Source organism: Gigantopelta aegis, chromosome 3 (assembly GCF_016097555.1).
Source record: "Gigantopelta aegis isolate Gae_Host chromosome 3, Gae_host_genome, whole genome shotgun sequence".
Classification (NCBI taxonomy): domain Eukaryota; kingdom Metazoa; phylum Mollusca; class Gastropoda; order Neomphalida; family Peltospiridae; genus Gigantopelta; species Gigantopelta aegis.
The window spans coordinates 17015830-17027585 of record NC_054701.1 but is presented as its reverse complement, the minus strand read 5'-3'; the positions used below and the strand labels follow the sequence as shown (position 1 = coordinate 17027585).

The 11756-nt window shown below is 40.9% G+C and overlaps 1 protein-coding gene across 1 annotated transcript; it reads left to right on the top strand.

Moving 5' to 3' along the window:
* The first annotated feature begins 5019 nt into the window (after positions 1–5019).
* Positions 5020–9407, top strand: LOC121368521. Its single transcript, XM_041493258.1, has 2 exons — positions 5020–5184; positions 8598–9407. The coding sequence occupies exons 1-2, from the start codon at positions 5092–5094 to the stop codon at positions 9405–9407; spliced, it is 903 nt and encodes a 300-aa protein (XP_041349192.1). The 5' UTR covers positions 5020–5091.
* The last annotated feature ends 2349 nt before the right edge of the window (positions 9408–11756 follow it).

Here is an 11756-nt window from a genome sequence, read left to right as displayed (position 1 = left end):
AATATCATTAAACCATGGCTTCAAGAAGAAGTAACGAATAAGACATTTGTAATCATCCTCAACCCATATAAATTTGGCCGGCACTAATGCAACAAGTTAACAATACAAAATAGATTATTTCTAAACACTTAATAAGAACTGTCACTCTATTATTAGAAATGCATTTTTACTTTAATATTATCCTGATAAACATGTTTTCCTATTCTAATTATGTAAAGTTGTATACGTTTCTTCTCTAGTGTACATGTATATCCTTCACATAAAAACAAAGTGAGAAAGCCATTCTCAAACAAATACAAACACATTACCAAAGGTTATTCAGCTTAAGTCACTTAATTTCAAGCTGAAACCAATGTTTATGTTGCAGCTGAGGATTTAATAGATATCGGTGTCAAACTGGTCGTCTGCTAAAGGAATGACCCCCGGTCATTCTGACTATTTCCCAAAATTCCAAGTGCTTTGTTCTCTTCGAGTTAGAGCTGTTGGTGCTAATTAGGACACACCATAATCCCCTACTGAGAGAGAGAGAGAGAGGCTAAATACCAACTGTTCCCTTGCAGTAATCGTTTACATGTGTGATCATTTGGTGATAAAATATATTTTGCTCACTAACTCAGCTCTTTCCTTTCAATACTAACAATGTCTTTAATATATTTTATCCCAGCATAAACATTTACAATAATCAAACCATTAACCTCGTTAATGAATCCATATGTATGCAATATTCTAATATTAATTATTCAAATAAGTACAGAGATGAGCCTTTTACTAAAAAGGGCACCTCTATTTAAAAGCATACTAAATATGTGTCCACTAAATACAGGTTTTGTACTGTCTACTTGGACATTCGTTTATAAAAATGATTGATCACATATGTACCATTTAAGTACAAATTATGAAAATTATAACATACATATCTGTAAAAGTATAATATGAATGAACAAACTAATATGTAATGATGCCAGTATCACTTACCCCATACGACCAAACCTGAACAAAAACAAGCAATTATCAGTCGCGTTTTATAGATAAATAAATGAAAGCAATAAGGCATTAATTGGATCTTTTTAAGATTCCCTCTCACCAAGAGTTAATATAAATTGCAAAAGCAGCGGTTTATCTCTTTTGAGCTAACATATTTAATAAAACGGCGCCAACATATTTAATGTCAAATAAAAGCTCCCAAACTATACAGTGCAAGAAAATGTCGATAATTATGATACATCATGATATGGAACCTTATGACATCTTTGTTCTTTCTTTCTTAAGCATTATGGCAACAGTACTAACAGGAAATAAAATGATCACTTACTAATCGTTAATATACTTTCGGGAGAGAAACCAACTTTATAAAATACTATAACTATGCATTCAATCTTATAAAAATTATCAATAGCTTGATTCCTAAATAGCAAATATACTTCCTTGTAACTAAATGTAATACGATGCTTACCTTAAGATGGCTCGAGTAACTCGGTGTTGATTGCTCGGTGACCAGAGTGGAATGCCTTGTGTGAGATCCACACCAAGAACAAGGAACTTTGGCCCTTTTCCACATATGGTCATGTCACATGACCACGAAAGCTGTCCCCTCTGGCACCAGCCTTCCAAACATAATAATGTAAGCCCTTAGAGAGTGGTTGGTTGTGTTCTTTTTATAGAAAGGGAGGAACTATACATGCAGTAAATGAAACAATGATAGTGCATTTCCACCACCATATGAAGCAGGCAAATCCCGACCTTCAAGATATAAGAAATAATACACCATATATATTTCACTATCCTACACACTTCCCAACTTAAAATGTTGCCATCCTCGGCAACACACAAAAACATATAATAACGGTATTCACAAAAACATTGGTCTCCCACACACATGCCAACCTAAAATGTTGCCGTCCTCGACAACTCAAAGCATCAGTCACTGCGGCCCCTGCAACAGTAACTGTGCCAAGAGCACCTGGGTCTGAGCCAAATCTCTTATGGCTTGAGCATGTGGCGAGCTGGCTGATGTAGATACTGCTGCTCTCTCCTGTACAACTGTAGAGACTGGTAGACGATGAGGGTTACTATGCTGTCCAGCACCCGACCTTGTAGAATATCTCTGTGGCTGGGGCTGAGCCAGTGTAGTCACCAAAGATGGAGGTGTTTCCTCTCTTCTGTCGGCTGGTGGTTGGACTATGATAACTACATCCTCCTCAACCTCATTGTCCGTACCGGAACTAAATGAGACAGGAGCTGAGATCATGTCAACAACCTCATCCAATGGAAGTGGAGAAAGCAGGTTCTCATCATTGGCATTCTCAATTTCCAATTCGTGCATTCTGCTTGGATCTGGAGAATTCAGTGCCTGAGCTACTGCATTCAGGATAGGAATGTCCATATCCTGTGGATGGTCGTCACACTGGATATCAGAAGATACTTCGACAGGTATGACTGTTGGCACTGTCTCAGTAACCACAATGTCTTTGGAATCTAAAATCTCTGATCGGTGGACATTTTTCTGAAAACCATTCCCATCCATGAGCTCCAGAGTATAGACATGGCCATCAGAATTGGGTTTGGCAACCACTCTGTATGGTTTTGGATTCCAAACATCCTGCATTTTATGTCTACCCTGGTGGTGATTTTTTATATACACACGGCCACCAAGTGGGATGTCACAAGTTGTTGACTTGGCATTCCGGCCTTTCTGTCTTTGTAATGCCTCATGTTCCAGCCTCACCCCTGCCTTCTCGAATGACTCCCGCATCCTCTGATAGTGGAGTGCTATCCACTCATCAATATCCGGTGTGCCTTCTTCTGCCTCATCAAGATCATCGAAAAGTTGATCAAAAAGTAGTTTTGGCTCTCGACCGAAGAAGAGGAAGTATGGTGAATAACCAGTTGAAGAATGTCGAGTGGCATTATAGGCATAGATCAACTCAGGAAGATATTTTGGCCAGTGTTTCTTCTGAGATGGATTTAATGTACGAAGCAAGTCATGCATCGTACGGTTAAATCTCTCTGCCTGAGCATTGCCCTGTGGGTGGTATGGTGTGGTCCGGCTTTTCTTAATACCACACCAATACTGCAAAGCATAAATAAGTACCCCCCTCCCCCTTACATTTGGTGTCAGAAGTGGGATCTGAAGGCAAATAGAGTTATAGCCCCAATATTTAGTCACAGGTGACAGAAGATAGAAGCCCCCACACGGACCAAGACTTGACCAAGGGACATGTCACAAGATTAAAAAAGATTCACAAGATTCCCAGGATTTCATGGTGTAGAACAAAAGACGAACAGTTCACTTAAAGCTTGATACTTCGCAGCCAGGAAGAAGAAAACCCCCAAACATTTGAACATTGTTTGTTACAAAGGACAGAACCCTGTTGATGTTTTATTTAGTACTGAATAATATATCTTTGTCTTTTAATTAGGATGTCAGTATCATAGTTTAAAGTTAAAAGTTAAAATTGATTAAGTATTAATTACATCTGTTCCAACCCGAATTATTTTAAATTTGAAAAAGCATATTTCTTTAAAGTAAGGGCTTGTAAGCTTAAACTGGTGCAAGAGGTGTTCATATGTAGTCTTGATACTGGATCCGTTGAGAAACATATAGGTAAGTAATAAATAGGGAAGTATTAGTTTATGGTAGGTCCTTTCTTATGAAGACTAGACTTTTATTATTTTCAGGGGATGCTTTTATCACTTAATCAGTCAACGTAAAGGTTTGTGGTGGGACCTTTTTATTCCACTCCCTCGTTTTTTTCTCCCTTCCACTTTATCTCGGACCCCCCCCCCCCCCTTGTTCTAAGGGAAGAAAAACAAATTATATTAAGTTACTATGGCAAACGAGGATGCAGTTGAGTATGAGTCTCTTAGACATGATTTTGAGCAACTTGATTCTCAGTTCAGAGATCAGGCCAAAGAAAATGAAACTCTTTTGGACACAATTAGGTATTTGCGGAATAAGCATACTGAAAGAGAATCTGCCAGGTTTGAACCCACTCCACCATCACGTCCTGAATCACAGGTAATTTTTATAGCTCAGGAACGTCACATTGGTCGGTTCCAGGGAAAACCTGGATCAGATATTTACTTGGAGGACTGGATTCGAGACATCAAGTCTCATATTCAGTCCCGACATCTAATAGGTGAAAATCCTCTACGTTTCATCAGAGAATATTTAGCAGGTCCAGCTCGGATGGAATTAGATGGGCATGCCGATATTGCAGATCCTGAAGATATTTTCAAAATTCTTCGTAACGTTTTCAGTGACTATGGCAATGATCAGCAGAAGCGGTTGCGACTTTTTGGTCGAAAACAAGAGTCTGACGAGTCTCTTCTGACCTACAGCCATGAGTTGATATGGTTGTATCAACATTTGGAACACGAACAACATTATCAGGAGCAGAAAGAACAAAATTTGGCAGCCATTTTTGTTGAAGGTGTCCGAGATCGTCTATTGAGTCGGGAATTGAATAGACAGATGTTGGCCAATCCCAATGACTCATCCTTCAAGCTGAGGGATTGGGCTATTGACTGGCACAAACGTGGATCTAGGGATCCATCTATTCGCCAGACCATGATTAAGGAAGCTGTAGGGTGTGCCTGTCTTCCACATGAAGCTCAAATTCAGGCAACATCGTCAGAGAGTATTCTCTCAATACTGCAGCAACAAGGGGACATGCTCCATGAGCATATGAAGGCACAGAGAGAGCAGAATGATGCAGTTCTACAGCTTCTGCAGAGAGTAGACAATTCTCAGCCGCTCCAAGGAGCCACATTGACGGGTACTCCATCTAGTATCCATGAGTCTCGACCAAACCGGCAGCCTCCAATCAATGCGAATTCAAGGCCTCTACAGTTCCTACCACAACGGGGTCGACGCTATACTCAGGTACACAGAGGGCGGGGTTGCTGTTTCTTCTGTGGTAGCGAGGGTCATTTCCAAGTGGACTGTCCTAGGCAACGCTATGGTCATGGTCGTGGGTCTTTAAACGATTACGGCCTGTTGTAGAGAGTCAAACAATAGGCTGTCAAAATGTGGAAGTAGACTCAATTCTGCGGAAAGCTATCGGCAGTTGTCCAGAAGCTCTTATTAAAATGGGTAATGTAAATGTCAGATGCCTTCTAGACACTGGTGCAGAGGTTTCCACCATCACGGAAACATTTTACAAAACCAATTTAAAAGGTAAGGTAGGAGAGCTGATTGACCTCTCTCCATTCATTAATGTTTCTGCTGCCAATGGTCAGAGTATTTCTATTAAAGGTTATATTGAAGTTGATTTATGTGTGTTAGGTAGAATGTTTCCTCAGATGGGATTTTGGTTGTAACTGACTTAGCCAGCTCCCCAATGTCCTTGAGGAAAAGCCATTTACCGGGAGTAATAGCAGCAATGTTATGCGGGTTATTCCAGGAGAGACTAACTCAGGAAATGGGTCCTGATTTCCTTAACCAACTTCCCCAGGAAGTGGGTAACAAAGAATGGGTCCATGTTTTAGCACTGTACTGTCAACGGATGTCTGCCTTAAGTGTTAAAGATGCTGGCAACATGGAAGGAAACCTTGGGTTTGTCCGTGTTGCTGGTAAGAAACCTATTAGGATCCCAGCTGGCTCCAGGCAAGTTATTACTGGGTCAACAAGACGGTATCCTAGAGGTGTTCAGAAAACAGCTGTCTTGGAAGAATTAATGGAGGTAGATGGTAATCTACCAAATGGTATTGTTGCAAGTCCTAGACTTGTAACAGTAGCAAATGGATTGACTCCGGTTGAAATCACAAATTTCAGTCAAGAGGATGTGTATCTACAGCCACGTACCAGAGTGGCTATGTTGAGCATGGGCACAGTTGTTAAACACTTACCAAAAGAGCCACTTAATGTGGGAGTCCAAAGTGCAGGTACGAGTTTACCAAATGTCCAGAATGACGATTTTGGTTTTGAGAAGTTAGATATTGGAGACAATTTAACTTCTGCCCCAAAACAGCAAAGGTGATCATGATCTGGGATATTGTGATGTCATCAAACACAAAATTGTCACCACAGATGACACACCCTTCAAAGTTCCTTATCGCAGAGTCCCACCCAATCAGTGGGAAGAAATGAAGGAGTATCTGGAGACCCAGATAGCTGCTGGCATCCTGCGTCCCAGCACATCACCCTATGCATCAGCTATGGTGCTGGTCAGGAAGTCTAATGGAAAACTGAGAATCTGTGGTGACTTTCGACTTTTAAATGCTAAGACTGTTAAAGATGCCCACCCACTACCACGGGTAGAAGAAGCACTTGAGGCACTGAAAGGAGCCAAGTATTTTTCTTCAATAGATCTGGTCCATGGATTTCTTCAGTGTGCTATTGAAGAAGAAGATATTGCAAAGACGGCCTTTCGGGCAGGTTCATCTGGTCTCTTTGAGTATACCAGAATGCCAATGGGTTTGTGTAATGCTCCAGCTACCTTTTCCAGGCTAATGCAAGCTTGTATGGGGGACCAAAATCTTCTGTCTTTGATCGTATATCTTGATGATATTCTTGTATTTGGACGCACTTTTGATGAAATGGTCCAAAGACTGGAAATGGTTTTTGATCGTCTGCAAAAATTTGGCCTCAAAGTCAAACCAGAGAAATGTCATCTTTTCAAAAAGGAGGTGAAGTACCTTGGTCATGTTGTATCTGAGTCAGGTATTTCTACTGACCCTGATAAAATTTCAGCAGTTAAGGACTGGAAGACACCTAACCGAGAAACTGAACTGAGGTCATTTCTTGGGTTAGCCAGTTATTACCGGAGGTTTATCAAGGGATTTGCCCAAATAGCAGCACCGCTGCATGCACTTCTCAGGGGAGGCAAAAAGAAAAAGGGAAAACAAGTTCGAAAGACTTCATTGACCCAAAAAGCCTTTCAGGAATGCTGGGATCAGTCTTGTGATGAAGCTTTCAAAGACCTGAAAGTTCAGTTGACAACAAGCCCAATCCTTGGCTACCCCGACTTCCGGGTACCATTCATTGTGGAAACAGATGCCAGCTTTCAGGGTTTAGGTGCAGTTCTTTCCCAGGAACAGGAGGGACGACGGGTTGTGGTATGTTATGCTAGTCGCAGTTTGAAGCCAGCTGAGCGCAATGATGCAAATTATAGCTCAATGAAACTTGAGCTCTTGGCATTAAAATGGGCAGTTACCGACAAGTTTCGTGAGTATCTGCTGGGGTCAAAATTTGTAGTTTATACAGACAACAACCCATTGGCTTATCTCAATACTGCAAAGCTAGGAGCAACAGAAATGCGCTGGGTAGCTCAACTTGCTCAATTTGACTTCTCTGTAAAGTACAGATCAGGCAAGAGCAATGCAAATGCTGATGCCCTGAGCCGTCGGTGTGTCAAAGGACACAATAGTGATGTGAATCAAGATCAGGAATGGATTGCAGGAAAAGTTGCTAATCCACTAGCAGCTCAATCATTCCCAGTGATCTAAAATTACGGATTGAGGAACTTATGGTTCAAGTGTCAGTCCAAGTGAATAGCTTGGGAGTTTCTGTATCAGGTGTTACAACACGAGCTAATGCTCTTGCTCCAAAGCCTGTGGCAGTTAAGACACTCCCATCGTATTCAAGTAAGGACCTTTGTCAGTTGCAGTTGCAGGATCCTGACATAAAGAGGTTTCTTCACTTCTGGAGAACTAACCACAAGCCTACAGTTAAACAGATGGAGAAGGAACCCAGGTCCGTGAAGGTTTTGGTGAAACAGTGGGAGAAAGTACAGGAATTGGGCAGTGTCTTGTATCACGTTATACAAGATGGAATCAATACTCAACACCAGCTTGTTTTACCTCAAGTGTTGCGAGAGAAAATCATGCAGGCACTTCATGATGAAGTTGGCCATCAAGGGTATGAACGAACCCTTTCACTGATACAGAAAAGATGTTTCTGGCCAGGAATGACTGTGGACATTGAGAAATATTGTCACAATTGCAACAGATGTTTGCTTGCAAAGTCTAGACCCCAGATTAGACCAACAATGGGAAGTTTTCTAGCCAAGAAACCTTTAGAAGTCTTGGCTATTTACTTTACTTTCCTAGAACCTGCAACTGATAGGCGAAAAAATGTCTTCGTGATGACAGATGTGTTCACTAAGTTCACTCAAGCTGTCCCAACAAGAGACCAGAAAGCCAGGACAGTTGCAGAAGTTCTGGTCAAAGAATGGTTTGTGCGTTATGGGATTCCGCGACGAATTCATAGTGATCAAGGCCGAAACTTTGAGTCTGACCTAATCAAAGAGCTCTGCACTATGTATGGTATTAAGAAAAGACGGACCACACCATACCACCCACAGGGCAATGCTCAGGCAGAGAGATTTAACCGTACGATGCATGACTTGCTTCGTACATTAAATCCATCTCAGAAGAAACACTGGCCAAAATATCTTCCTGAGTTGATCTATGCCTATAATGCCACTCGACATTCTTCAACTGGTTATTCACCATACTTCCTCTTCTTCGGTCGAGAGCCAAAACTACTTTTTGATCAACTTTTCGATGATCTTGATGAGGCAGAAGAAGGCACACCGGATATTGATGAGTGGATAGCACTCCACTATCAGAGGATGCGGGAGTCATTCGAGAAGGCAGGGGTGAGGCTGGAACATGAGGCATTACAAAGACAGAAAGGCCGGAATGCCAAGTCAACAACTTGTGACATCCCACTTGGTGGTCGTGTGTATATAAAAAATCACCACCAGGGTAGACATAAAATGCAGGTTGTTTGGAATCCAAAACCATACAGAGTGGTTGCCAAACCCAATTCTGATGGCCATGTCTATACTCTGGAGCTCATGGATGGGGATGGTTTTCAGAAAAATGTCCACCGATCAGAGATTTTAGATTCCAAAGACATTGTGGTTACTGAGACAGTGCCAACAGTCATACCTGTCGAAGTATCTTCTGATATCCAGTGTGACGACCATCCACAGGATATGGACATTCCTATCCTGAATGCAGTAGCTCAGGCACTGAATTCTCCAGATCCAAGCAGAATGCACGAATTGGAAATTGAGAATGCCAATGATGAGAACCTGCTTTCTCCACTTCCATTGGATGAGGTTGTTGACATGATCTCAGCTCCTGTCTCATTTAGTTCCGGTACGGACAATGAGGTTGAGGAGGATGTAGTTATCATAGTCCAACCACCAGCCGACAGAAGAGAGGAAACACCTCCATCTTTGGTGACTACACTGGCTCAGCCCCAGCCACAGAGATATTCTACAAGGTCGGGTGCTGGACAGCATAGTAACCCTCATCGTCTACCAGTTTCTACAGTTGTACAGGAGAGAGCAGCAGTATCTACATCAGCCAGCTCGCCACATGCTCAAGCCATAAGCGATTTGGCTCAGAACCAGGTGCTCTTGGCACAGTTACTGTTGCAGGGGCCGCAGTGACTGATGCTTTGAGTTGTCGAGGACGGCAACATTTTAGGTTGGCATGTGTGTGGGAGACCAATGTTTTTGTGAATACCGTTATTATATGTTTTTGTGTGTTGCCGAGGATGGCAACATTTTAAGTTGGGAAGTGTGTAGGATAGTGAAATATATATGGTGTATTATTTCTTATATCTTGAAGGTCGGGATTTGCCTGCTTCATATGGTGGTGGAAATGCACTATCATTGTTTCATTTACTGCATGTATAGTTCCTCCCTTTCTATAAAAAGAACACAACCAACCACTCTCTAAGGGCTTACATTATTATGTTTGGAAGGCTGGTGCCAGAGGGGACAGCTTTCGTGGTCATGTGACATGACCATATGTGGAAAAGGGCCAAAGTTCCTTGTTCTTGGTGTGGATCTCACACAAGGCATTCCACTCTGGTCACCGAGCAATCAACACCGAGTTACTCGAGCCATCTTAAGGTAAGCATCGTATTACATTTAGTTACAAGGAAGTATATTTGCAGGAAGAAATAATTTAATAAATAATCCCAAATTATCCATTATGTCTTTCAATGAATGAAATCGGTATGGTTGTAAAATAAAGTGCATAATGTGTAGATTCGTGGAAATGTAATCATGATTGTAATCATGATTGCTAGACGATGTATTCGCTACCGTAATCGATTACTTTCAATTATCTTGTAATCGTAATCGTAATCGTGACATTCGAAAGTAATCGTAATCGTAATCGATTACTTTTGTCAAGTAATCGCCCCATCTCTGATATATATATACATGTATATATATATATACATGTAAACATACATGTATATATATCAGAGATGGGGCGATTACTTGACATAATCTTACTTAAACGTTAGGTTTAATAAATAATAATATATATCAGATATGACTATGAACTATTTTTTATATTTAAATCATATAGGATATGGAGTCTGTATCACGGGGGAATCAATATATTTCTGCATAAATTCACTTTACGCCTGAGGCCGAATCTCTCCTATCAGCTGAAAAGGTGAATAACTACACGTAGAATAGATATCTCCTAATGTTTAAATTTCTACAATTATAACCGTTGACTTTAGTAGCTGCAGGTTTATAATATTAAAGGTAATACACCAGTACACTATGTGGAGATCGTTCATAAAACGTTACAGAGGGAAGACAATGTTTATGATCTCGACAAGACGTCTGCGACCATGTTGTCTTTACCAGGAATACGACCAATGATGCTATGGTGAGAGAGTATTCATGTAATGTTCATTAAACTCCAGCGCAACACGTGCTGATTGTCCTCTTTAATTCTGTTAATGATACGTCAGCGGATTGGTGTCCGTTAATACGAGAACCTGGTGGCTGGTTGACTTCACATAAATCTGGAAGTGAGACAGCGCTAAACTCATCCCTAGAGCTTCCTTCTCCATGGCTGAGTAATTAAGCTGATGCTAACTGAACTTTGAGAAGTAGCTGACCGGGTGGTCCAGACTACTGCTGTCTTCTTGCAAGTCTCCAATAATGAAATTCATAAGGTGTTGAAATGCCACAGGGCATGACCTTAAACTGGACGAGTCAATCAGGCGTTACAATGGCTAAAAGTTGTTTAACACGTTCCAGCAGGGGAATTTGAAGATACCCCTTTAACAAGTCCAGTGTTAGCTAACTGTTATGTGTTTGAGATTCCCGATACTGTCGATACAGTGGTTAAGTCTCGGCAACGAATACGAATCAGACTTAGTAGTTTATTCACTTTTGGTAAATCCGCATACATCCGGTGGCTAGTACCGTCCGATTTTGGTACCAAAATACAAGGTGAACTCCAGTTACTATTTGAAAAATGTAATCAATTTTCGGTAAAACGGTCAGAATTATTATCAGAACAAATGATTCGTTTATGGCTTCTATTTAAAGTGCGCGCGCGTGTGTGTGTGCGCGCACGTACGTGTGTGCGTGTGCGTGTGTGTGTGTGTGTGTATGTAGCAGGTTAATGTAATTTCCATGTGTTAACACGGTTCCTGGATATAGCCTATTCTGCGTTTTGACGAAACCGAACACTGCATGTTGACAAAACGTATACCGTATGTAAAAATCATAACAAAACCGTGAACCACGATCCCTAAGAACATGACGTTTATAATATCAAATTAAATACAACCACTGTGCTAAGTATAGTTGTATTTTCTAAAGAATATACTATTTAAATAGAAAAAAAAAGAGAGAAGTAGGCTAGTTTGTCCAGTATTTCAGTCCAAATTTTACCATAACTAATAAACGTTGAATAAACATTATATGATTTATGTTTAAAAATAAACTTTTTTCTTATTTTTTCATGAACCGAAACAT